The sequence below is a fragment of the Zeus faber genome, assembly GCF_960531495.2.
Source record: "Zeus faber genome assembly, chromosome: 6".
NCBI classification, from domain to species: domain Eukaryota; kingdom Metazoa; phylum Chordata; class Actinopteri; order Zeiformes; family Zeidae; genus Zeus; species Zeus faber.
In genome coordinates this window covers 34,123,793-34,151,781 of record NC_137201.1, presented here as the reverse complement: position 1 = coordinate 34,151,781, position 27,989 = coordinate 34,123,793, and the positions used below count along the sequence as shown (strand labels likewise).

The 27,989-nt window shown below is 47.1% G+C and overlaps 1 protein-coding gene across 1 annotated transcript; it reads right to left on the bottom strand.

The window, feature by feature from the left end:
* Positions 1-29: 29 nt before the first annotated feature.
* tmem266 (transmembrane protein 266) lies at positions 30-27,665 on the bottom strand (the record flags this gene model as incomplete). Its single annotated transcript, XM_080002967.1, has 10 exons — positions 30-1,019; positions 1,444-1,506; positions 2,196-2,373; positions 2,859-2,974; positions 4,984-5,122; positions 5,243-5,299; positions 6,121-6,194; positions 8,004-8,158; positions 19,701-19,889; positions 27,652-27,665. The coding sequence occupies 10 exons, from the start codon at positions 27,663-27,665 to the stop codon at positions 379-381; spliced, it is 1,626 nt and encodes a 541-aa protein (XP_079859093.1). The 3' UTR covers positions 30-378.
* Positions 27,666-27,989: the final 324 nt, after the last annotated feature.

Sequence of the window (27,989 nt, the reverse complement as noted above, 5' to 3'; positions counted from 1 at the left end):
AGATCAGAAACTGAAACATGGACCTGAAGGATTCGGGGCCGAGCCGCGGCACCTGGACAACGTTGCTGAATGCAAACGTTAACGTTGGTGTTATAGAAAGATAAGAAAGGTGTTTTAAGAGCTTCCTGAATCATGGTCTGGCTCATGAGTCCGTCTTCCTTTCACTAAAACCTCAACATGAACACCCCCCACATCCGCTCTAATCGCACAGATTTGGGCTGAAACCCAAACGCTGCTCTCACACGGTCAGAAGGTTTTGACGCTCATGAGGCGACAGGAGGACGTCTTGTACGTTTTGGGTGCGACCAGGGAGGGACACGACCTGCGCCCAGACAACAAGAGCCTGGCTCGGCGTTCCAGTCCTTTCTACTTCCTGCGTTAGGCCTCCGACAGGCGAGCGATGGGGGCGTCGGCCGGCTCCATCATCCTGTACTTCTCCTCCAGGAGGGCCTCGCTGCCCTGCAGGTGGATGAGGGGCTTGGCGTGCAGCGCCGCCCGGCTCTCCTGGTTCCTCTTGTTGTAGATGTTGAGCCTGTGCTCCAGCTCGGGGCTGGTCTGGGCGGAGCCGGCCGGGCTGGGCAGCTTGAGGTTGACGGGGTCCAGGCCCTTCTGCGTGAGGCAGGAGTCCTCAGACAGCGAGGACAGCAGCTCCTGCACCACGGCGCTGGCCCGGCCTTTGGGCTGCGAGCCCAGCGCCAGCGGGCTGCTGTAGGGCGGAGGGTAGCAGCGCTGGCCGCTGTAGTCCGTGGAGGTGGAGGCCTCGCGCACCGTGGAGCTGCAGTCGGTACTGGAGCCCAGCGTGTGGCTGCTGGCGCTGTAGTGGCGTCCGCTGGAGCTGGAGCGCGACGCGGCGGCGCCGGTGGACGCCTCGCTCACCGAGCTGCACGTGCGCTGCAGGCGAGCGCACGGATCCACCTCGGCGCTCACCAGGGAGGAGGGCAGCTGGCTGGGGTTGTTGGGCAGGTGGACGTCGATGGCCGCCGTGGTGATGACACGGGCGGGGTCCGGGAGCCCCATGTCTGCAAGGGAAAATGAAGCCGATTTAAACCCGGGAGCAGGACTCAAAGGGAGTCAAACACAGTGTTTACAGAATATATTTTCCATTTCTTTGATTGCTTTGAATCTCTTTCGCCGGAGGAAGTTAAATTATTTTCTTTACCCAGAACACACTATCTTTACTTTATTAAAGTTTAGTGTGTTAAACAGTTGAGTACGAGATTCATCTATGAAGTCACAAGTATCTTTAAGTCCTTGTCGGAGTTAGAATTATCCATCAGAATTATAATAAATATAATAACTGCCTCCGATGTGAAGAAATACAATGTAAATATCCATTAAGGAGCCCGTGGAGATGGAAAACCAGTCAAAACTAAAGATACTGAAGTGAACGGATCTTTCAACGTCCCCCCGGTGCTCCCCGGGGGTGTGGCCGGGAGGACTCACCGCTGCTGGGCTCGCTGTAGTACCGGCTGATGTAGTTGTTCATGTCGTCCTGAACGAGGTGGTCTGGAAGACAGAGGGAGACGCATTAGGAGCGACGCCGGCGACCGGTGCCGCCGCGGGCGCCGCGGAGCTCCAGCCGCTCGCTGAACGATCCTCGAGGCGGAGCGTGGACCCGGCAGCTCGGACGTGTCGCCGGGTGCTGCGCAGGGTCCCCGCGGGAGCGGTAGACGCGTCCCCGCGTCAAATACTCATTTCGTGAACGTCCCGAGACGCGAGCGTGGGAGGAGCAGGCGTCGGCCCCGGAGTCGCGCTGTGGTTTGGGGCTTTGGGTAAAGCGGCGGCGGCGGCCCCGACGGAGGAAGGTTGGATTCAGATCCAGGACGAAGCTTTGAACAGCGTCTCCTCGTCCTCCGCCGCGGCTGCGGAGGAACCGGCGGCGTTGGCTGTGACTGAAGCGCGTCGACGGAGGCGGCGGCGGGTGCAGTTCGCGGCGAGCGACGTTGAATAAGCGTCTCCGCGCTGTCGAGCCGCCGCACGGGCGGTGAGACAGGTCGCGGCCAGGCGCGTCACCGTTTACGGAAACCGAGGGAAACGAAGGAGACCAGCTCAGCTGCTCTGCGCGACCCACGTGCTTCACGGTGGATTCATGATCTTATTTTTTAAAAGATCATGAATCGACAGAAGGTCCTTCCCGCGGCCCCCGCGGCCGTGTCGCAGCATCCGAACGCGGCGGGCAGCGTGCGGCCGGGTACCTGCGGCCCCCCGGGGCTCCCTGGGGCTCCGGCGGCGCTCGGGGGCCAGGCCGTCCGCCTCCTGGAAGCCGCTGCTCCGCTTGCCCCACCCGCGGTGGATCCGCAGCGCCGCCTCTCGCTCCGCCGTCAGGTCCAGGTCCTGCTGCGCCAGGTGAGCCCGCAGCTGCCGGATCTCGAACTGCGGCAGGAGGAGACGGAGCAGCGTCAGGACGTTCACCTCGAGTCCGCTCCTTTCTTTTCTTTATTATTTATCTTTTATTTTTCCATCCCAGAAACGCTGAGTTAAAGCTCTGCTCAGTGACGCCGGAGACACGTCCCGAGATATATAATCAATATATCATCAATATATAATCAATGTTTTGATGCTCGCTGTTGTCACAACGTTGTGCGTGACGTCAGCTGTCAGTCGTGTTCTGGAGAAATTGTACTTTTTGAGTAAACTTTAGAAATGACTTGAGCAACAATTTGATCTGAAGCCGTACTCCTTTATTGAACTACTTTCTTCAATCGACCTAAGTCAAATGAATTTTAAAGTAGCGGCCCTTTGATGGGGCCACTCCCAGTTTCCCACGGGGACATGACGTATCTTCTTATCTCTTGTCTAATAACGTTCATATCTGAGCGTCGCAGCTGGGCCTGCTGCCCCCTCAGGCCGGGACTCACCGCCTGTTCCTGGCAGATCTGGGTGAGTCGGTCCAGCTGCTCCTCCCGCACGGCCTTGGCCTTCTCGTACTGCTGCAGCTCCAGCTCCATCTCCACCTTCACCTGCAGGACGTAGGCTGCGACACGGAGGGAAACGCTGTCAGTCTGCGCCTCCGCTCGGCGTCGGCGTTCACACCCTCACCCTGACTTTACAAGGGGGGTCTCGCTCGTCAGCGCGTGTTTATGGGATGGGTTCCATCGCGTTGAACAGTTGGTTTCACCACCTGCTGAACGTTTCACTACCTACAAACGTCCTGCTGCAGCTTCTCACTGCACTTTAATACAAATACTATATTCTAGGATTCGTCGTATTATATTATTGTTGTTGTTTCCCTTCCCTTCTTCCCTTCTTCCCTTCGTCCGGATGAGGGATCAGACCGGGGGGGGGGGGCGTTCATCTCTATGTGAAGCTCTTTGAGACGGTGTTGTAATTAAGGGTTACACAAATAAGCTGGACTTGAAACTGGACTTTAATGCAGCTGAATGGGGCAAACCATTAAGACGAATAAAATGTTCAATCTCTCTGGTAGGGTTAGGGGATGGTAGCTCAGGAGGTAGAGCTGGTGGTCTAGTCATCTAAAGGTTGCTGGTTTGATCCCAGGCTCCTCCTGCTAGCATTCTGTAGTGTCCTTGAGCAAGACACTTAACCCCTCATTGCTCCTGATGGCTGCGTCCGTCGGTGATTGAACAATTGTAAGTCGCTTTGGATAAAAGCGTCTGCTAAATGAAATGAAATGAAATGAAAATGTTAAAACAAAACAATGGTCAAAAACTGCATTTCAGGAGCTTCCTCAGTGTCTAACTCTTATGCATCTCTACCATTATAACTACTATTATAACAACACATTATACACAGCACGTAAATGTTTTGGTGCCACAGTGCAATGCACTGCTGCCTCACAGCAGGAAGGTCTTGGCTTTGATTCCTGCCTGCGGCGCTGTTGGGACCCATTGTTTTTCCTGATGAGGTTCCTTTCTGGGTGGAGTTTGCATGTTCTCCCCGTACTCACATGGGGTCTCCTCCATGTAACATCAGTCAGGACCCCCGCCCGAAACATGCAGAACACCGTCGCCTGACCGGCGATGGACACTTGGTCCCGGGGCGTGGCTGCATGCCGCCCCCCCGCAGGAAGGAGCAGGCAGGACGGGTTCAAAGCGGAGCTGTGTGTTGAGGTGTGTGACGGATAAAGAATCTTCTTCCTCTTCTATGGTAGTTAAACAGGATCAACAGATCAACTGCCACGTATCCACAAGGGCCCAATATTTATGTATCGACATACAATCTATATTCTAAAGAGAACAAAACAGCGACATTTTACTTCCAAATATCTGAAAAGTCTTTTCCCTGGATATCTATATGGAAATCAAAACCCAATCAGCTCATTTTCATTCCCATGGACCTTGATTGGGTTGAATGTGCATTTATTCACCACAAGAGGGAGACACTTTCTGAAGTTATATAATCTGATGGATCCACAAACCAAACTGGTGTCTAGGTTAGATTAGATTAGATTAGATTCTAGGTTAGATTAGATTAGATTCTAGGTTAGATTAGATTAGATTAGATTCTAGGTTAGATTAGATTAGATTAGATTCTAGGTTAGATTAGATTAGATTAGATTCTAGGTTAGATTAGATTAGATTCTCGGTTGCACATTTGATCAGAATTCCCTGCAGTACTGAGGGTTACATTAAAATGACCATTTTTCATCATTTTGAAAGGAAATATTGTTGTTTAAAATCATGTTTGAAAAGTCGTTCAAAAGTGACCAGGTTAGATTAGTGACATAGTAATACTAATCAGCCTCAAGGGAGGAAGGAGTAATCAGATTACTTTTCAGCAGCAAGCTTCCTAGTCCTGCATACAGGAAGTAATCAGATTACATCTATTCCCAAAGCTCATAAATAACATTGTTTCCAAGGAAGCAGCAGCTGTTTCACAGGGGAAAAAAAACTCAAACGGCAGAGACTGAACGGCAGCATCCATCTCCAACTGGATCCAAGACTTTCCAAAACCTTTACCAAACCCCGACTCCCATCCCCAGGACCTCCCCAAACCTTCACCAGACCCCCAGTCCAAACTCACCATCGATGACCCTCTTGACTCTCCAGATGCGCAGTGTGATGATGAGACCGATGGCGTCCCAGGGGCTGCTGGGGCCGTTGGCCACAGTGGAGGCCACCATAGGGGCCAGAGAGAGGACGATGACAGCTCCGTCAAACACCTGAAACACAGACAGGGTGAGCCCGCGTCTCCGGTTTCCAGGGTTCTACACCGACGTGTGACATTGAGACATTGAGGGAATGACAGTGCTGCGTAAGGAGGCCGGCCTCTGGGAGCTTACCTCCACCTTGTTCTCTATGTAATCCCATATCCCCAACACCACGATCCTGAACACCGTCTGAGAGCAGAGCAGGACACGGCAAGGACGAGGAGAGAGGAGGAGGGGAGCGAGAGGTGGCGTGAGCGGTGACAGCTACATGACAGCGCTGCCAGATGCATTTGTCGTTTCCAACCCCGACGAAATAATAAAATAAAGTGTGAGTGAAAAGCAGCCGCGGTCGAGATCAAGGATGTTTCATTTCTCCGACGCCGATTGAGCCTGACGTGGCGTTCAGAGCCCGGTCACGCTGTAGAGTTTCATCCAAACAGTCAAGGGACGCCGCATTCTGCACCTTGTGCTGACGCTGCAGAGGGCAACCCTTCTCCCCTTCCTTCCGATCCCCCTTCCACACGGACCCGCTCAAGGTTGCTGCAGTGTTCCGGGGAAGGGTTCGCTTCTGGTGCTCGCTGAAATGCAAACTGCGAGGAACGCCGCTGTGAAGCGGGCGACTCCATAGAAAACAAAGACAAATGTGGCCGACTCAGAGAGAACGGTAATCAATACTCAACACCGCCGGCACGATGTGTTTTAAAGGGGAAAAAGCCTGATATGCATTTTTAAAGTCATTGTGTCGTGGATGAATTGAATCCTTGGCAAAGGAGGATCAGTCAATAGAAAATATCTGATGATTTTGGGAGGACACCTTTCAGTATGTCTGTACATTTAGGTAATTAAGCCTTGATTCCAGTAGATCACAAGTCAGAGACAGAAGCAGCCGCTCGGAGTGTTCAGTAACTCACCTGTACACACAGCCTGGTGCACAAGGTAGAATGAATCAATAGACTGCGAACCGAGAGGGAAGGAGGGAGGGAGGGAGGGAGGGAGGGAAGCAGCCTCACCTCGGTGAAGAACACAGACAGGATGACCAGGCTGATCCAGTGGATGATGGTGGCAAACTGGAATGCATTGTTAACTGAAGGAGGAACACGAGGGTTGTGGTCAGGAGTAAAAACACATCTCATAACACACACACACACACACACACACACACACACTAGAGTAAAAAAAAACTTTTTTTCAACTATCATCAAAGAAGAACAAGTATATAATCACTTCCTATGATAATACACATTTTGCAAATATTTGTCTAATCGCCATGAATTTGCCATTTTCTGTAGACGGAGGGTCACGGTCCATCGGTCTCCTCCCTCCCCCTGGTCCGTCTCCATTCATCTTCCTCCATCTTCCTCCATCACCCGCTGCATCTGTCTGCTAACCTCCCGGCAGCTTCCATCTTGTTTTAAATGGCTTCGCCTCGTCAACACGTCCCATAGGAAGGGGATCGCCCCCACGGGGCCCGCCACCAGGACCCGGCCCATCGCGGGGCGCGTGGGGCCGGCGTGTCGTCGTCGCCGTCCCCGACGCCTCACGTGAGCCTCTGACACCAAACAGACGTCACGAGGTCCTGAAGGATCCTCCACCGAGGACGGAGCCTTTCAAACCCAAATATCCCTTTTCACTTCCTGACAATCACAACTTTGGTGGTTTTGTAATGATTGGATGTAAAAGGTTAGAACTTCCTATCCGTCGTTCGTTGACAGGGGGGACGCGCCCACTGCGTTCCACACGGATCCTGCTGCCAGCGACCCTCCAGGTGAGATGCAGCTGAGTACAAACCTCACGACACAACAGGAAACCAGCCTGGCAGAGCAACAGTCAAAGTACTGTTTCCAGAGCGACGGAGCAGGTTCTTTATGTCGTACTCTGGACTCCTTTATAGCAGGATGTTGGACACAACAAGTACTTTTAATGTCACACGTAGAGAGTATTTGTACATTAAGTAGTAAAACCTCAGGGAAGCTGCACTTTCCGTCTTAATGAAACATGTTTTCAGCTCTTCAAACCACATTTCTGCTGAATGTTTGCCTGTTGATTTATGTCTGAGTGTAGTATCATTAGGGATGAAACGCAGTATCTCTGGCTTCGCACCAGACATTGAATTCGTTTTTTAATATTTGTTTGGAGCGGAATCGTCCCTGATCCCGTGCTGTTTTAATGGGTTTTTAATTTAAATCGAGACAAGACGCACAAAATGGATGAGAGGGACACGAGGGACACGTTAAACCCTCCTTCATCCCCTTTTCCTGAAAAATAAATAAATAAAACATGTATTTTTGGCGTTATATTTTCTTCTATTTTCTTTTCAGTTCAAACTCAGGGGGAGGGGTTGTTTTTCTAATTTGGTTTAATGGATTAAGAGGTTTTCTATTTATTTTGTATCCAACAGTTATTTTAGTACATTGTCTGACATATGAAAGGGATACTTCATTTTTTGGGAAATGTGCTTTTTATAGTACTTATATTTAAAATAATAATAATAATAATAATAATAATCTTTATTTGTAAAGGACCTTTCATACAAAATTTGAAGACATTTAGGAATTAATCATTTACAGTAATATTATTGAAAATGAATGAATGATAAAAAATGGAATGGAAAAAAACAAACTAGTTCATAGTTTTTCAAACTACAATCTTGGTTTTATATATTTTTAATTTTAACTTGTGAAAAGAGTTGGAGTGTCTCTTTATGTGGTTCAATCACTTTATTCGTCGTTTGCCTCTGACTCCTCAGACCCTCCAACACTATATGTCATACATCAAAGTTTGATCTTTTGCTGAGTTTATGTTCCGTTGGCCTCGTTTGTTTGGTCCCTCCTTCAGTTACTCTGAGCTTTGTCTGATTCCTAAATAAAAGCTCCATTCAAAGAGTGACACTCACACTGCAGCAGCTTGGCATCGATCAGCAGCTCCAGCGTCAGCAGCATGACCACCAGGATCACACAGGCCACAAGGAAGCAGTTGAACCCTGCGGACACAAGACACACCTGCCACAGGGCGGCACGGCGGCCGCAGCACGGCTTCAGCCAGTTGGACCTGGGGAGGGAGGAGGGAGGAGGGAGGAAGGATCTTTGAATGTTGTATTTTTATTCATTATTATATTTCCAGGATTTTCAGTCGAAACCAAAAATGTCAGATTTTGCAGCAACTTTTCTGCAACGTACGACGAAGTTTGCCGGTGTTTTATTTTTGCAGAAAATTTGTGGGAATTGACAAGTCATTTATTTTAACCAACTACTCATAAAGAAAACGTCTTATGTAATAAGTTCCTCTGATAATATCACAGAAAAAACTGGAAACATGAAAGTAAACAAACGTTAAATTCAACGCGCTCTTGATGCTGGCGGCTTTTTTGACCGTTTCATGCAGAAAAGTTGCGGAAATTTAGCAAAATTGCAAACCCGGCAAATATTGCAGGGATTGGGTGAATTTGCAGCAATTACTGGGATCACAACATATGATTGAACTTATTTGTCCAATTATTTTCTGTATTATTTGACTTTACCACTTGTGCTTTGCCAACGTGTCATAAAACGTCATTGAACTGAGCTGTGTTGAGGATGTTGAAGCAGAAAACAGCTGGAACAGGAAGTGACGCTGATCAAGCAGCGAATGGAACGGTCGGAACGTGAAGCTCCAGCCACAACAAGGAAGTGGCCGGAGGACAGCGTTGTTGGGAAATATCACCTGAAATGTGAAGTGTAAATAATACAGGACGTGACGAGGTCAAAGAAATGAATTGAACACGAGGAGCGTCGAGGTTCACAAATCACACTTCAGCCTTGGACCTCCTCCCGCCTGGAAGGGATCAGTCGACGGGCTCCGGGCGGACGCCGCCTCCTGGAAACAATGTGCATCCTCAACTTCGCCCTGGAAGCCGAGTGACCACGCCCGCTCCATCTGCATTTCAGGGAGCGCGTGACGAGCAGAGCGTGTACTACGTCACACAGGTTTACTTTCAGTGGTAACCCACACCACTGAGTAAAAAAATAAAATAAATCCAAATTTTAAACTTTCGCGTGCCTGCGTTCTGCGTGTGTCCCTCTCGACGCTATGCTGGCGGCGAGAAGGAATGCAGCCGGTGTGGGTGAGCCGTGGTCCAGTGAAGACTGTGGATGTGGATGAACGGTCACAACAAAGGAGAGAAACAACCGAGCGGCTCAGGTGACGGAGGAAATAAACAGTCGATCCGGAGGCGGATTCGTTTTGGGGGAAAGAGAGCGACGTTTCACGGCGAGGACCGGGGTGACCGCAGGGGGGAGGGTGACCGCAGGGGGGAGGAGGAGGAGGTGTTTTGTTTTTCCCGAACGGAATTGTGGGATTTGGGGCGTAATCCACCGAACACGGAGCACCCGCGGACGTCCCGACCTCCACGCCGCTCGGCCGTCGGGCTGGAACGGGCGTCGCCCCGACAACCTGGTTGTGCGTCTGCGGCGACGTCAGCGTGCTCACGTTCACGTCTTTCTCCACAGATTCATTCTGCAGTTACTCAACGACGAACGAGTCTTTGAGTCTATTTGGTTTCATAACGGAAGCTTCCATCTCCACCCGCCGCAGGGCGGAGACGTCTTGATGGAGCCTCCGTCCGTGGGCGTGGCAGCCGTCACGCTGGTGAGACCCTGGTTTAAAAGCTCATTTGCTGTAATGTTGTTACGACTGTGATGAGCAAAGATAAACGTCTGGAAACACGAGGCACCAGCTCCATCCTGAAGCTTCCTGCTTCCACTGAGGAGGAGGAAACATCCCTGACTCACTAATAACCCAGTTACACCCCCCCCCCCGTCTCCTCGTGCCCTGGCTCTTCCCTACAGACTCTCTCTCCCTCTGGGGATGTACAGCCAGTCGCTTATAGGCTCCGTGCATTTTGCGTTAGAGCTGACGCCTGTTTGTCCACAGCGAGATGCGAGCGCCAGGACACGGATGCACAATTCTGGCTTGAATGATAATCACGATTATTTTTCTCAATATTGTGATCACGATTATTTATCAGCATCCTTTGTTTATTTTGTGGAACACTATTATTTTATTGCACTTTGTACTGTAAATCAACAGAAAAAGGCCTTTGGGATAATAATGTATTTTATAAGCCTATAAATACTGTAAACTGAAATGTACAAATCTTTGAATGAAAATAGGACTTTCTTCACACAAATTCAGTCTCCTTAAAACTATATATATTAATTACATTTTACAAAAAAAATGTGCCGCCACATGGCACCAAATAAAAAGAATATATCCCAAACAAGAAGGTCAGTTACTTTTTTTTTTTTTTTTTACCTGTGCTGTCAGCATGCTGGCATACAACACAAGAGTATTTGTGCCATTTGCATCCAGGACAGAGTTCGACTGCAAGAGGACTTCAAGTTCTCAACCTGCAATGACTCTTTATTCATTCTTAAATCATCAACAACTGCTGCAATAACTCTGTCCTGTGTGCGAGCTGTAGAATGACAAGAGCGGTTTGACAGTTTTGGTTATGGAGAGCCACCAGCAACCCCCCTCTTTGGAGAACTATTCATCATGTTTGGATCTATAAACAACTGATCACTACTCCAAGAGTGTGTGTGTGTGTGTGTGTGTGTGTGTGTGTGCGCTCCATGGAGCCCACGCTGGCACGCAGATGCACAGATTATTTACTTTGCCACACATGGGTAATTGGGATCAGACAAAAAAAAAAACACGGGCAAATTGTACTCAGCTGCAAAACCTTATGGCCGTGTCTGCGCTGTGATATCATCAGCGCATTATCTTTTGGGGATCGGACGCCGAGATACCGCAGATAGCAGACGGATTGAACAAAGAAAATCGTCCCCGACCACGATCAGTTAATTGTGGAGGCCAATATTCATTTAATATACTATTGTGCAGCACAACGTCATGATCGACTTAAATCCATCCCACACCCAACCTATAAACACGAGGCTGTGATTGGTCGAGGTAGTGTCACGCTCAATAAATAATGACAAATCTCCCGGAAATACGCAGGCAGGTTCCCTTTCAAGCTCCGACACAATCTGAGAGAGAGAGAGAGAGAGAGAGACCATTTTCACTTTCACTTTGATGAAAAATCTTGTTTGTTTGTCTTTGTTTGTTAAAAAAAAACCAAAAAAAAAACCAGAAGTCATCTAATGTCCCCTCGCCCCCAATGTGAGGAGAGCAGGGAGCAAAATCTGGAGGAAAAGGGTTCCAATCAAACTGGAATTTATTCCATTCTCCATTTTCAACTCTCAGATCAGAATAAGGTGGAGAGAGGGAAGGGGAGAGAGAGAGAGAGAGAGAGAGAGAAAGAGAGAGTATACACCGATCAGCCACAACATTAAAACCAACTGTGGTGTGGGGATGGTGTGGATTGAGCAGCCACACCTGACCTGGATCTAGGTGATTGGGGACCCAGGATCAGAGTGGCTGTACACCTGTTGTTCGTTGGTTGGTCTAACAAGCAACAGGTAAAACCCCCATCACCACACTCACTCAAGAGAGGATCCCTGTCATGACACGTGTCCATCTGCTCCAGGGCTTATTCTATCAACCTCTCCATAATAAACTTGTGTGTTTTCTACTCCTTCGTCTGTGTCTCTATGCCGGTGGTCCCTGAATACACTACTTGGGTGGTGTGTGGCAGGCAAAACTGCCACACACCACCAATAACACTAACATTGTACAGCTCCCCCCGTGCCGCCAAAACAGCTGTGAGGTGGAGGCATGGACTCCACCAGACTCTGAAGGTGTCCTGCGGTATCTGGCACCAAGACGTTAGCAGCAGATCCTTTAAGCCCTGGAAGGTGGAGGTGGGGCCCCCGTGGATCAGGCTTGTTGTTCCAGCACATCCACCCGATGCTCCGTGGGATCGGACCTTAACCCCACCCATCCACATGATGTAGAAGAAAAGGTGATTCATCAGACCTCCACCTTCTTCCATGGCTCCATGGTCCAGTTGTGACGCTCACGTGTGCATTGTAGGTGCTTTCAGGGGTGGACACTGTGAGCTCCCATACGCAGCAAGCTGCCATGCACTGTGTGTTCTACACCTTTCTTTCATAGCAACATTCACTGTTTCAACACTTAGTGTGACAGAAGTTCCTCTGTGGGATCCAACCAGACGGACTAGACTTGGCTCCCCACCTGCACATAAGGACTGTCAATGCTGAACTCAGTAGGGGTCTGAACAAAAAGCACTCACACTGCCTTCTGTACTGTATGTAGCATACTGTACTGCATACTGAATCACTGTTCTGGGTTACTGCAGTCACTGCACATATGTATGAAAGTATGTATATGTATGTGAAAAACAAACCCCTTGACTCTTGAATCTTGAATCTTGCATCAATGAGCCTTGGGCCCATGACCCTGTTACCGGTTCACCGGTCGTCCTTCCTTGGAGCACTTTTGGTAGTAACCACTACACAGCGGAACAGCCACAAGACCTGTGCTTGTGGAGATGCTCTGACCCAGTCGTCCAGCATCACAATGTGCTCCTTGTCAAAGTGGCTCAGATCCTTACGCTGCTTCAACACATCAACTTTAACAACTGACTCTTCACCTGCTGCCTCATATAATAATAATAATAAATAACACTATTATATAATAAAAATATATAACACTATATATATATAATAATAATATATAACAGTGTATATATAATAATACACTGTATAACAGTATATATATAATAATAATAATAATAATATATAACAGTGTATATATAATAATAATACACTGTATAACAGTATATATATAATAATAATAATAATAATAATAATAAATAACAGTATATATATATATATATATATATATATATATATATATATATATATATATATATATATATATATAACAGTATATATATGATAATAATATATGACAGTATATATATAATAATAATAATATATGACAGTATATATATATATATATATATATATATAATAATATATTCCACCCCTTGACAGGTGTCATTGGAACCAGATGATCAATGTTATTCACTTCACCTGTCACTGCTTTAATGTTGTGGCTGATCAGTGTGTGTGTGTGTATATATATATATATACACACACACACACACACACACACACACACACACACACACACATATATAAATATATATATATATATATATATATATATAAATATAAAATAATTTTTTAAATTATTATCATTTGTTTATTTATAGAGCTCCCTTTTCTATTGAACGCTTTATTGATAATAAATTACACAAAACAAACTAATACTGTCTGTAGTTTTTGGTTAGAATACCTTTTATATTATGTATTTTTAGTAGTAGTAGTATTACTTGCAGTTCAGTACAATTCCAGTGATGTAATAGCATTTGTACTCTTCTCTTACTCTTTGCTACCACTTAACAGGCCGACTGGGGAACTTTCCGTCCACAGCAGGATTTAAAACTCACCCTGTACGGGATCATAACTCATTCACAACTTTCTGCTGATTCTGGGAGAAAAAGGTATTAATTTACTAAACCTGTAAAGCAAACAGCTGCCTGGAAGCAGCGGAAATGGCAATGATGCATCACTTTGCGATCAAGAAACTTAATTTTGGGGAAAATCTCTTTCAATAAAGCCGAGGACCTGGAGTATTTACAAGGACTTGTGTTCGCACGCACACACACACACACACACACACACACACACACACACACACACACACACACACACACACACACACACACACACACACACACACACACACACACACACACACACACACACACACACACAGTTAGGGCACGAGGGGACCAGGAAATGTGCGGTGCAGTGGGGTGCTCAGTGAGCAGGTTTATAAAGACGTCAAGAGTCTGTAGGGATCCAAGAGCGTCTGACAGCTCTGTGTGTGTGTGTGTGTGTGTGTGTGTGTGTGTGTGTGTGTGTGTGTGTGTGTGTGTGTGTGTGTGTGTGTGTGTGTGTGTGTGTGTGTGTGTGTGTGTGTGTGTGTGTGTGGGTGTGTGCAACACTGATCAATAGCTGCCCTGAGACGGAGCTGATTACCATGTAGAATGAGCAGCTTCACATCCTGACACTTATAAGACACTTATGTTAAATAATGGATAAAAAGGTTCAATCGTATCACATGTTTATATCCACAAATTGCACAATCAAATCATCATCATCATATATTTTCGCCAACATATTGATGAAAATATTAATGCATTGACAGAGTCCCTCATTAGTTCCAACGTAGAGTAGAGTAGAGGTTTTTGTTCGTTAGTACAGATTATTTGAAGTCTATTAACAACAATGTAATGCCAACTTGACTCACATCTCAATTCCCTCCCAAATCTCTCTCTCGTCCTCCATTTACACTTTCAATTTCAATGTATAAAATATGTATTCACTCTGCGAAAGCGCAACATCAAAAAAGTCCTGATAAAAAAGCTCCCCAGCCCCCGCCCGCACTTCCAGTGACATTTTCACACCACGCAAAATATATTCACTTCGGCTCTTCGACCACCGCCTCCTACCCGGCGAGGCAGGCGGAGCGCGGAGGTTGCTTTAAAATCGAGACAAATGCCAACAAAACAACTTTGCTTCCGCAACCGCCGCTCAGTCCCATGTCCGTCTGCAGGCCAAACGGTGAAGAGAACAAGTCCAGAGCCGGAGAAACTGGACGAGAAAATCATGACGCTGCACTCGATTTAATTAGAGGTCGTCACTTCTGCATTTTAGAGCTCCCACGTCTCCCGGCCCTAAACCTCCGGGGGGAACAGGGAGGGCCTGCGCATCGACACCAGCCGAGGGGTTCGTGTTGAATCACTGGGCTTTGTCTCTGGAACGTTGAGCCCTTTGTCACCTCCAGTTCTTAAGTGAAGCACATGCGTTTGACCCTCTGGACGCCTCCAGACCCGCCCCCCTCGCGTGAGGCGATGGACCCCGCCGCTGTGTCCACTTGGGCCGGAGGAAAGGCGCCGCAGGCCCTGAGGCTGTGACTCGGCGTGCACCGGGCTGCGGACAAGCTGTTCCCTGTGAATGGCTTTTCGCAGGACACTTGATCGCCCTCGCCGATCTTCTCATGTCTGTGAATATTAACAAACCCTCCGACATCTATTGTGTTGCACATGGCGCCCGGCTGATGGAGAGAATCTGTGATTGGCAACATGATGCATCACAGCAACAGCACGAAGCCCAGATACACTTTGGAGAGTCGTGTGATCCATCATTTCTCTGCGACGAGTGAAGTATCTACTGTGTCCATCAGTCGTCCATCAGTACATCAGTCAGTCAGAGCATCGTCCATCAGTACATCAGTCAGTCAGCCAGAAGCTTTCTGAATGTACACGGTGAGTCTCTGTCTCTCTCTCTCAGTGAAGAATATAAAAAGCATGATAAGTGAAGATAAACTAAAATACTCTCTTCCCCCTCTCTCTCTTCTCCCCCTCCAACTCTCTCCTCTCATCCCTCCTTCCCACCCTCCCTCCCTCTCCCTCACCATCACCCTTCGTCCATTGGTCTCCCTCTATCTCTCTCTCCTCTCATCCCCCCATTACCCCCCTCTCCGTCCCTTCTTCTCTCCCGCTCACCCTCATCTCTCTTCCCTCCCTCCCTCCCCCAGTCACAGTGGCAGGTTGACCCACATGAACCATCTGTCATTGCTGCAGTGCTTCACACCTCTCTCTCCTCTCTCTGGCCCCTGGAGAGCGGCAGCATATGCTGTGATGGAGGCTGATCTGGGGATGATGGCTTAGGCTGTAGAGCACCAGGAACCCAGAAGCCAGGGGCCAGGGGCCTAGAAGCCAGGGGCCAGGGGTGGGGGCCCGGGCTACACAGGGCCAGGGGGGGGGGCATCCGATACCAAGAGGTCAGAATGCAGGATAATCTAAAAACACAGAGCTCACCGCTGCTTCTCTGACTAGAGCAAGATCTCAGACCAAACTGTACTTTGTTTGGAAATTATGCAACCATTTCATTTGTACTAAAATTAAATACCACCATAGTCACACATGAATTGAAATATTTGGTATATGTGGAGATACTGACATATATATGTGGTGCACTGGAAAGTTTGTATTAATACTCATTATGCATAAAATGTCAAGATATCAATATAGAATCATATCTATCATGAGGCCTCTCATCAATATTCGACTGAATTGATATTGAATCGTGACCCTTTGTGTCAAAAACACATCGAGTCGTGAGATGTGACAATCGTGTCACTACCCAGCCATAGTCCCAGCACGTACAAGTTCGAGGCTCAGAATTTGACTGCCCTTGAGTGTATAATCAGCCTGATTAAAATTTCACTATGACTTTTGGTATTTTTCATAGCTTTTTGTTTCTGTGCTTTCATTATTCGACATCTTCTTGGTATTTATCGAAAACAACACCTGTTCATCGTGGCTCAGGGACAGAGTGGGGGGGTCTAACTGAGTGACCCAGCGTGGATCCAACATCACACTGAGCCCGGGCTCCGGTGTGTTCTGGAGAAGGTGGTGCATCCACAGTCTATTAATACTTCCATCCAACTCACCGCTGCCCGTGCCCTGGTCGTACATGGAACATCGACGCCCACGTGGTCGCCCACGTCTGGTGATGAAGAGCCACGTGAAGCTGCAATGAGAGCCCGAGTCTCTGGTGTTTCACAGCCTCACGGACCAAAAGTGAGATTGTAGATCGTAAGACAGCAATTTATCATTTAGATTGTATCTAAAAATCGACACAGAATTGTTATTTATATCTTAGATTTAGTGTTGACTACATTGATTGTAGCATTGGCTGATTGTACATTGACAGTTTGGACCATCGGGTGAGTGCGTTAGTTCTCCAGAATTCAACACATGGTACCGCGAGTTAGGGTTGGGCGATATGTCAACATTTTCATACCGGCAACTGTGAGCCCAACAACCGGCGATGGTCGATATATTCGCCGGGGGAGGCGGAGCGGATGGTGGGTGCCCCGATGCGCCTCTGTCACCCTCCTCTGCAATCCTATATGGGATTATTTTGGTACTGAGGGGCGGCACCAGCATCGGAAAGTTTAGTTCAACTGGAGAAAGCGCTCGCAGCACTATCACCTAAAGGAACACGGCAAATGCATTCAGCCTACAGCTGCTAAGAAGAAAAAGAGTTAAGACAATCAAAGAGTTAAAATATCAGATTATTATTGGCACATACTCAAGATTTCAGTGTCTGTGTCGTTACCAGAAGAGAAAAACTGGTATTGCGAGATGATATCTTGTGCATATCACCCACCCCTAAATATCATTGTACCATCATGAACCTAATGCCTGAAACTATGATGTCATCTGTAGGTAGGAATGGAGTTGGTTGAAAGAGAAACGGAGGAATGTGATCATGACAGGCTTGCGGAAACACACAAAGAAATCTAAGCAAAAAAACCACACCTGGGTTTGCAGTGATCTGAAAGGACCCAACAGTGAGCACGTCACTCAACTACTTCTCATTCATTCCTCCGACACTGCACACATGAGTCACAATGGCAGACCAAACCTCCAGGGTAGGAGGAGTGAGCTGTGTACCGGAATGCCTGAGGTGTGGAAATGGGGAATCCCTGTCTGGAAAAACTTCATCAAACGTCACTACTACTCACTTCAGCCTCAGAGACACAACAGAGACCTTCCATGAAGTCGCCTTCACACTGAATCCGACAACAGCTGAAGTCTCATTTGTTTATACGGAGAGTCAGAAACCGCACTGAATAAGCTCCGACCCTCTGACCCCACAGACACCCGCCCCACGACGGCCTCCAGAGAGGGGGAGCGGTCGGCATTCGACTTCAGGATCAGAAAGAAACTGTGCAACCCCCCCCCGGTGCACCGTCACCAGCTCAGTTCTTCCACTCCACTGTGGTGCCGGTCTGCTGCTTGAGCATTTGTGGCTTTAGGTTTTGGTGTTTTGGTGAATCAGGACCCATCTGTTCCCACAGTATCAAAGGGAGCAAAAAGGGCCAAACCAGTGAAGGTCCAGGTGGGCGTGGCCGGCCAACACCGGGCTTGGACGCTCCGATGAAGCTTCTGCTGTTTGTCTCCGCTCTCTGAGTGGACTCCAGCACTGCAAAGAGCCAAAGGCCGTGAGTCACGCTTCCTGAGCGGACCACCACCACCACCACCACCACAAGGCGCTGACATTTTCCAGGGAAATATGGCACCAGGACACAGCGCTTTTGCCAAAAGTCAAAATTAGCAGAAGTAGAAGCCTAAAGGAATGTGCTACATCACGGTGCTAAAATAAACACGTGACGTCAGGTAAAGTGATGGTGTTGTCGGTTTAAAATGGGAGACACTAATAAATTATACTAATATATTATGTTTGGACTCTCAGCTCTAATGATAAATGAAAGGTAATTGAATATGTCAGGTGCAATTATTGTGTGCAATAACTAGGGCTTAGTGAGAGAGAGTGCAGCGCTCCTCGGACAGGGACGATCATCGATTTCAGAAATTACAATTCTGTCTAAATTATGCATCATTATCATTAACAGATAATCCTTAATATTGTTATTTAACAGAATGGATAGAAAACATCTATAATTTTTATATAACTGTACTGACTTACTGTACTGATACCAATACAGACTTCCAGTTACAACTCAAGATAGGTGGATTTGGGATTTAGGCACCGGAATGTTTTTACAAATTTGAGTAGACATGCACAGTATCGGACCCAATGTTGCATACCAATCAGCCACAAGATTAAAACCCCTGACAAGTGAAGAGAATAACACTGACCATCTGGTTCCAATGGCACCTGTCAAGGGGTGGTATATATTATTATTACATATATACTGCTATATATATATCTATATATACTATAGATATATATATATATATACTGTAATATATTATTATTATTATATATACACTGTTATATATTATTATTATATATATATAGTGTTATATATTATTATTATTATATGAGGCAGCAGGTGAAGAGTCAGTTGTTGAAGTTGATGTGTTGAAGCAGCGTAAGGATCTGAGCCACTTTGACAAGGAGCACATTGTGATGCTGGACGACTGGGTCAGAGCATCTCCACAAGCACAGGTCTTGTGGCTGTTCCGCTGTGTAGTGGTTTCTACCAAAAGTGCTCCAAGGAAGGACGACCGGTGAACCGGTAACAGGGTCATGGGCCCAAGGCTCATTGATGCACGTGGGGAGTGAAGTCTAGCCCGTCTGGTTCCATCCCACAGAAGATGTACTGTAGAACAAAGGGGTGAAAAAGTTACGAGCAATCACTTGTGCCTAGGGTTGGGAACCGAGACCCAGGAATAAACGGGCCCTGGGGCTAATTTGTTAAGACTGTAGTATCGATAAGCTCCGACGTTACTAGTACTTGTGGTGTGGGGGTGGTGTGGTTTAAGCAGCCACACCTGTCTTGGGTCTAGGTTATTGGGACAGGGATAAGGGTGGCTGTACGCCCACCTTCACACACACACACAGGGAGAGCCTCTGTCATGACAACGTTCCATCTGCTCCAATTACATTTCTTTTTGCAATTTACATAAGCGACACATTTTGAAAACAACCTCATGAGACCGGGCTGGTTTGTGCATGTGTGTGTGTGTGTGTGTGTGTGTGTGTGTGTGTGTGTGTGTGCTTCAAACACGACGCACCCTTCCCTGTTGTCGTCCTCGTCCAGGTTGGAGATGAGCTGTGACCCGGCCAGAGAGACGTCCAGGGCGGCCAGTGGCAGATCCCTGTACGCCATGTTGACTAGTGGGACGGGGGCCACGCCCTGGCTGTCCTCCTCCACCTGCTGGGAGATCACCTCCATTTCGGAGGCCCCGGCCCGGGGGGCAGCCCTGCGGAACACAGGGGACAGTGTTAAGAGTCCCCACTATGGAGCGAAATGTGATTCCAGCACGAGTTGGAGGACACAAACAAGACACAACTAGGACAGACCGATAAAAACAGAAGTATTATCATGTATGCAACTGTCAAACTGTGAAAATAAAACTAAACTTTCTTGACTCTTGGGTCTTTTCATACTTTTTCCACTTTTGCCAAATAAATAAACTGTCTTACCCCTAATGAAGTAATTTTGTTTGCTCAGGACAAACTCTGCTAGATGTCTGAAATCATTTCGTCAATTCAAGAAACTGTTCAGACAGTTTCTTGAATTACTTTTTCATTCGAAAGGAATGAATACATTTTCAGGATACTGTCCACGCATCTACATAGACGTCTATGTGGCAAAAGGTGTAAAACAAAATCACTTAAACTTCCACTTGGATTCCAAAATCCTGACGTGCAGGGAGAGCAGGGAAACAGCCGGTCAGAGCCGAGTTTCACCTGCTGGTCCCAGTGCAGAGGGTTGGACCAGCACTGCAGCAGAGGAAGGCATTGATTACAGAACAGAGAGGAACATAAGACACCGGCCGCTGGAGCCGACGGCCTCCGTCCCAGATCCCAGTGAAGGTCAAACGGCGTAGGAGGCGGTGGAAGACCGGTTAGCGCACACACACGCACACACACACACACACACACACACACACACACACACACACACACACACACACACACACACACACACACACACCTTGTGAAATGTTAATATAGTCAGGCCTCACAGAGGGAAAACACACATCGTTCTCCCTCGATTCACTGCGTGACTAACCACTACTTAGCATATCCATGTTGGATGAAAGGTTGCGTTCCTGCGGTTACAGTGAACCGACGGTTTGCATAAACACATTGAAATCTAAACTCCTCATCTTCACGGGCTGCTACTGGTCAGATCACTGCACACAGCTCGACTTTCAAAAACGCTTCAGCACACATGAGTGAGTGAGCCCTCAGAGCCTGCATCATCAGCAGCATCTGCACCTCTGAGCAGATGCTGCAAGGACACCCATCAGTCAGGACGAACACAAACTGTGGAGAGCATCAGAACCAAGTCTTCCTAACAGCCGCGGACCGAGCCGGGAGCCGTGCTGTTTACAGTCCTGGGAAAGGGGGGGTGGATACTCCTCTATTCTGAGATAAAGGAAAGGAGAGCCGACAGCATGCAAAACGCTGTGAATCTGAATCTTTTCAGAGGCAGATCAGCGAACGCCGTAGGGAAGCAGAAAGGTTAACAAAGGTTGCACGTGGCCGGGGAAAAATCTAGTAGCCACACACTGAGGGTTCAGCCCGGGCTCACCATATACACCGATCAGCCACAACATTAAAACCACCTGCCTTATATTGTGTAGCTCCCCCTCGTGCCGCCAAAACAGCTCTGACCTGTGGAGGAATGGACTCCACAAGACTCTGAAGGTGTCCTGTGGTATCTGGCACCAAGACGTTAGCAGCAGATCCTTTAAGACCTGGAAGTTAGAGGTGGGGCCCCCATGGATCGGGCTTGTTGTTCCGGCACATCCCACAGATGCTCCATTGGATTAAGATCTGGGGAATTTGGAAGCCAAGTCAAAACCTTGAACTCTTTGTCATGTTCCTCAAACCATTCCTGAACAATTTTTGCAGTGTGGCAGGGCACATCATCTTGCTGAAAGAGGCCACTGCCATCAGGGAATACCGTTGACATGAAGGGTTGTGCTTGGTCTGCACTAATTTAGGTGGTACGTGTCAAAGTAACATCCACATGAATGCCAGGACCCAAGGTCTCCCGGCAGAACATTGTCCAGAGCATCACACTGCCTCCGCCCACTTGCCTTCGTCCCATAATGCATCCTGGTTCCATCTCTTCCTCAGGTAAACGATGCACACGGACCCGGCAATCCACATGATTTGATGACATCACATGATTTTTTTTTATCTGTATTTGTATCTGTGTGCTGTGCCATGTCATGTGTCTGTACTTGTGTTTATACTGTCAACACCTGTGCTGGTCTAATCTGTCATCTGTGTTGCTTGCGTATCGTTGTGCTGTCTTGCCAGGTGCCATTTGTACTTATGTCCTTTCCTGTCACTCCAGTGACTGTTTACCTGCACGTCCTAAATGTTTTGAGGGGCCTTTCCCAGGGACGCAAAATGAATTTCAGTGCCCTACTGACCAATAAAGTTGTATCGTATCGTATGATGTAAAAAAAATGTGATTCATCACATCAGGCCACCTTCTTCCATTGTTTCATGGTCCAGTTATAACGCTCATATGCCCATTGTATCCTCTGCTCCCCACGTGCATCAGTGAGCTTTGGGCGTCCATGACCTTGTCGCCGGTTCAGCGGTCGTCCTTCCCTGGAGCACTTTTGGTAGAAACCACTGCACAGTGAGAACGGCCCACAAGACCTGTGCTTGTGGAGATGCTCTGACCCAGTCGTCCAGCATCACAATGTGCTCCTTGTCAAAGTGGCTCAGATCCTTACGCTGCTTCAACACATCAACTTCAACAACTCACTCTTCACCTGCTGCCTCATATATCCCACATATTATTCATTTGGTTTGAATTTTGTGTACATATACAGTACAGGTACTCTTCACTTAATGACCTAGCTGTTTAACGACCGTTCTGACTCACGACCAGCTCTCCGTCCAGTTTATATTGTCACTGTTCTCAGTCTTAGTCTTGTTCCCACAGTCGGTCAGTATTCACTACACTAGCATTCGCAATCGCCGCGGCACCTTACTGTGAAATAAGACGGGTCCTCGCTTATCGACCAATTCACTTAACGACCTGGTTTTAGGAACGTAACTTGGTGGTAGCTCCTTTAAGTGAGGAGTACTTGTATATATACACCTATACATACATACATACATACATACACACTGGCAGTATATGGATATATTCAGAGGAAATAATTCAAAACTGCTGTGATAAAATCCTCCAGTGAAGCCAAAGAGGGGAACAGCTCGGGATTTTGTTAATTTTTAATATGTAGTTCAATTCAACCTACAAATAAAAATGAAAAAAGTTGTTGCTAACTAAGCAGTAGTTAAAACAAAGTTCAACAATACAACGGTACAATAAAATTATGACATTGTTGTCTCAGACAAGCCCATTTAACAGATTGTTGACGAAGTTTGGACTTTTCCAAATTCCAAATTACAGACAACATGAAAAAATATTAAATTTGAAAATACTTGAATATAAACAGGATATTGAGAATACTCCCTTTGGTAAAGGTTGGTTTTTAAAGTGTTGAAAGTGAATTGTGTTTTTGATGTTTTTTCCCATGGAGAGTGAATTGCCAAGGATTCCCCCAGAGAAGCCGCCATGTTTGGCTGCGCTCCCAGTGTTTCTACAGCACATCACTATTAAATCACCACACAGAGATCGATTGATATATAAAAATAAAGAGCCCGCTCAGAGATCTGCTTTAGACCTTCATTCAAGTTTAACATTCATTCCAGGCTAAATAAATAAACTTAAAGCAAATTTCAGACACCACTGTTGGCTTATTTCATTACAATATTTATTTGCAGTTTTGTTTTCTGTGATTTCCTTTCCTTTGTCTTCTTCAGAAAAGGCTTTGTGTTCCCAACCTAGATTCATGTATAACTCTATCCCATGAGCTGTCAGATGCCCCGGCCTCATTTTTACTCAATTCCTCACTCTATATACAGAATATTACTATACTGCATAGTATATCTCCCACTATAACCTTCATCATATATTCTCAAACTGCTCCTGCTAACTAGGGCAAAAAGATCCCCAATTGTGTGTGTGTGTGTGTGTGTGTGTGTGTGTGCGGGGGGGGGGGGGGGACATATTAAAAGGGCCCTAGGGCTCAATTACTGGTACTGTTAACGGTATTGGAGAAATTAAGAAAATACATTTTCTACTGTGGCAGTTTCACCTGCCACACGCAGCCCAAGTGGCGTTTTCAGGGCCCTCCAGCACAGAGACACAGAAGACGGGGGGTTGTAGACACATGATTATCGTAGAGAGTTGGCCAGGTGGAATTAGCCCAGGAGCAGATAGTACACGTGTCATGACAGGGCTCCTCTCTTGAGTGAGTGTGGGGATGGGGGTTTTACCTGCTGCTCCTTAGAACAACCAATGAGTAACAGGTATGCAGCCACTCTGACCCTGGGTCCCTAATGACCTAGATCCAGGTCAGATGTGGCTGCTCAAACCACACCCTCCCCACACCACATCCGTTGATTTGGGCCCATTTCTGACTTGCAATAAGATTAGGGATGAAATGGTATGAAATTTCACAGTACAGTACGGTATCTACCAATATTAATCATTCAATATGTATAATTTCTCATTGAAATGTTTTGTAAGCTATTGTAATGCACACTGACTGAGAAAGAAAAAAAAAAGCAACCGCTCGACTTGAAGAATCTCAGTTGACTGACAGCTTTTCGATTGATGATTCCACTCTAAGACTTCAGGTGGCAGGCCTATTAAAAACCACCGACTCTTCAGGCAAATCTATAAGAGAGAAGAGTTCCCTACTTCTGTCCCTCTGGAGGATCTTAAAGTGCAGCCTCAGCAAAAAAGCCTTGTATCTAGCGCTCCACCATCATTGTCATTCCTGGCCCTATCTGGCAGTTTGCTTCCCGGCCAGCTGTCCGCCGCGCCGCCGCGCCGTCTCACCCAATAAGCCCGCGTCGGGACACTTGGCTGCCCCTCAGCGAACAGCAAATCACTGCCCGCGTATCATGGCGGAGGCAGGAGCGCGGTGCCAAATCACTCCTGCGGGCCCCGTCCAGATTCCCTGCAGCAGCATCCCTGACTCAGGGCCTCCACACAGAGGGACAATTGTCGACTCAGACCTTAAAACGTGACGTCCGCCGACAGAGAGCCACGGGGGGGAAATGACCACCGTTTACAATCCATACCCTCAATGGAGAGTGAGGAGATAGCGCTGGAGTTTTCCTCTTTACTGTTGGCGGGGGAGTCGAGGGTTTGTTGGTTTGTTCCAAATCCGAGTGGAAAAGAAAATGTCTTTCAAACAAAGATCTGGCAGACAAAATAAATTGTTCTAATAGTTCTCTTCCGTGGTCCGTGCACTAGATCCAATATTCATTATTAAGTCAAGTCATTCATTTATTACCTTAACACGGAAAAGCCACAAATCTTTTTCAACAATCTATTTTGATTGTCGAAAAAGATTTGTGGCTTTTGATGAAGTATTGTAAAAATGCATTTTATCTGATTTTCATACTAAATTTACAGCTTGGTTATACGCCATGCGGTTCTGGTTTTAACACTTTAAACCACAAGTTTGCCACAGAGACAGATTGTGGTGGAAACCTGATTATCAACATTCAGACATAAATGACTAAATAAGATTGCGGCCAATCGTGGCGCATCACTGATCAGACCTCAAGCCTCAACGGCATTTACAGATGAGTCGAACTAAAGCTCCTCACACCTCCCAACTGAGGACACGTCTCAGCCGTTAAATCGGGACCAAAAAACTGAGGGATCCATCCGGATTCTGTCTATTTGCTCAGAAGTACAAAGTGTAGTGTTGCACAGTTGGTTTTTCCAAGAAAAAAAGTGGCACCTTAACGCCTCAGAACACTGTGTTGCTAATGACGGCCCCAAAACAAATCCATCACATCAAACGACTTACTGATAATAATTCTCCCTGTGCTCTGGAACCACTCCCAACCTCTGACCTGTATATAGAGTAGACGCAGACCAATCGGTTTGTAATCAAACCGCTCAGAGAAAGAACAAGATGCTCATCGAGTCTCGAGTCCCAGACCCGAACGTCGCAAGTTCAGCTCCGGAGCGATAGGGCTGGATCCTGAGTCAGGACCAGAACAACGCAAGACTGAATACCTTGACTGCAGGGCTGGTCATTCACCATAACAGTAGGGGTCACAAAATGCAACTTCCTTCTATTGAGGCTATTTGATTCTCTCGCCAAGGAGAGATTATCATTCTCCAGTTTGTTATTAATTCAGGAGTTCACATTGAAATTCAATGAAAAGATTAAATTTTAAATTTCAATTCAAATAAAATCACGAGTCCACACTGTTTTTCCACAAGACCCTCACATTTGTATATCTCAATATCTACGTTTACTTCTTCTAGTGGGTATCTTGGTTATGATTTAGACAATTTTTGTTCCACAAAGAGGATAATAAGGCTTTATCTCGGCGGCGAGTATAAACCCAAAGTCGTCACAGACGCTACATCCATTCGATCTCCACCTCCCGGGTCCACCAAATATATCTGCAACAGTAAAAGTCGGGAACGGGAGGGATCGCAGGGATGTTTAAAGAGGAAAAAGGTGTCGGGGATCCCAGGGCAACTAAGATAAGCAGCAGCCTAGCACAGCCAGAGACTCCAACGCCAACACAGTGTTTCCAATCACCTCGCACCAAACAGGAAGGGAGGAGCTTTCAAACTGACAACACGGTTTAAAAAGGAGGAAGCATGTGTTTGATCACCCAGTATTTCCCACTTTTTCGTTCTGAGACAGGGATGAGTTATGAAGCGAGAGCGGGATGGGGAGAGGAGGGGGGGGGGGGATTTATAGCAGCAGCCAGTCTCGGAGAGTATAGGTTGAAATAACTCCACAGACCGCTCTCTTTGAGAGCGTGTCCCATCTGTCACTGCGAGCTGCAGCCAGCGATGACCAACAGCAATAATTTATGCCTTTGTGCTGCTGTAACCAGGAGGGAGAAAAAGGCATTGAGTTGTTTATCTGGTCATCGACCTTGCGCTCCAACGGGTTCTTTCTGTCGCCAGTGAGCGTGTGATGGCCCGTCAAATGCACAAATCTGCCATATGAGCCTTCTGGTCCGGAGCCCGGATCCAGGCCCCGCCCAGCGCGCCGCTCTGCGTCTTTCGACCAAGAGACGCGTCTGATTGAAAAGCATTCCACATTCCCCTCCTCTACTCCATCCCCCTGCTGCCTCCCTCCCTCCCTTCCTCCCTCCATCACTTCTCTGGCTGTCGTGGGGATTCGGGGCCAGTCTGGGGGGGCCACAGAGAGAGTAATTATTAATAAGAAAAGATGACAAGTGAATGTGCCCCCTGAATGCTAACCGATCGACCGGCCACCCTTGCCGTAAAGGCCGACTGGAATGTGCCAGAGCGGATTTAAGGATAAATATATATTGTCCGACAGTTAAAAAAAAAAAATACATTGCATGTGCTTATGTGGAGGTACAGACATCAGGGAGGCAACTTTTAACAACTTTGCCCGTTAAAACCCACGCTTGGCCGTTGAAATCCACAAGCCCGAAAATACTGATTTACTTTTCTTATTCACTACACAGTCGAACTAAAGGGCTGAACACACACTCATCCAGTCAGAACTTGGTCTGAGTTGTTCAGCGGCAGCAGGTTCATGCAGCTTCACACATTCACACCTGAGAACTGCTGCTGTGGCTGTTCGTGACTGGATGACGAGAAGAGGCACACCCCTTGTATAGCTTTTATGCAGACAATTTGTGTGCGGAAATTCCCACTCAAGCTTTAAAAGACGACCAAGTTCAAGGTCATTTGTGTCAAGGATGGTGTCAAGGCCTCACGCCATCACAGCGAAACTTAAAAACGAATTCCATTCATTTCAATGAAAATCTCTGCAAACAGAACGCAAACATGGGGTTATTCAATGACGTAGAAACATGGCCTTTTTGACCCTTACAGTACAGTCTGTGTGTTCAGATTTAGTACATTCTGGACCAGTTCGGGGTGGTAGTACTTACTGGGGGCTGCTCATGTCGCGGTCCTGATGTAATGAATCCACGTCCAGACAAAATCCCCCAAATTGCAAATTCTGATTTTACTCCCGTAGAAACTTTGCTCGTGCCTCCTACCTGCGGAGAGTTTAGAAAGAGTAAAGACGTTTCAAAAATAATAACATTACTCAGGTGTCGAACACCCTTGAACTTGGTCCCTGGTCGTGACGCTTGCTGTGTAGTACCCTGTCTACACTGTAATTATGATTATTTTAAGTTTCATTATTTCCACAGTAGATGCTTTAATTACGTTGGGGCATTAGAACTGTTGGTTTATATGTTGTGTCCTGAATGAGATGCTGAGG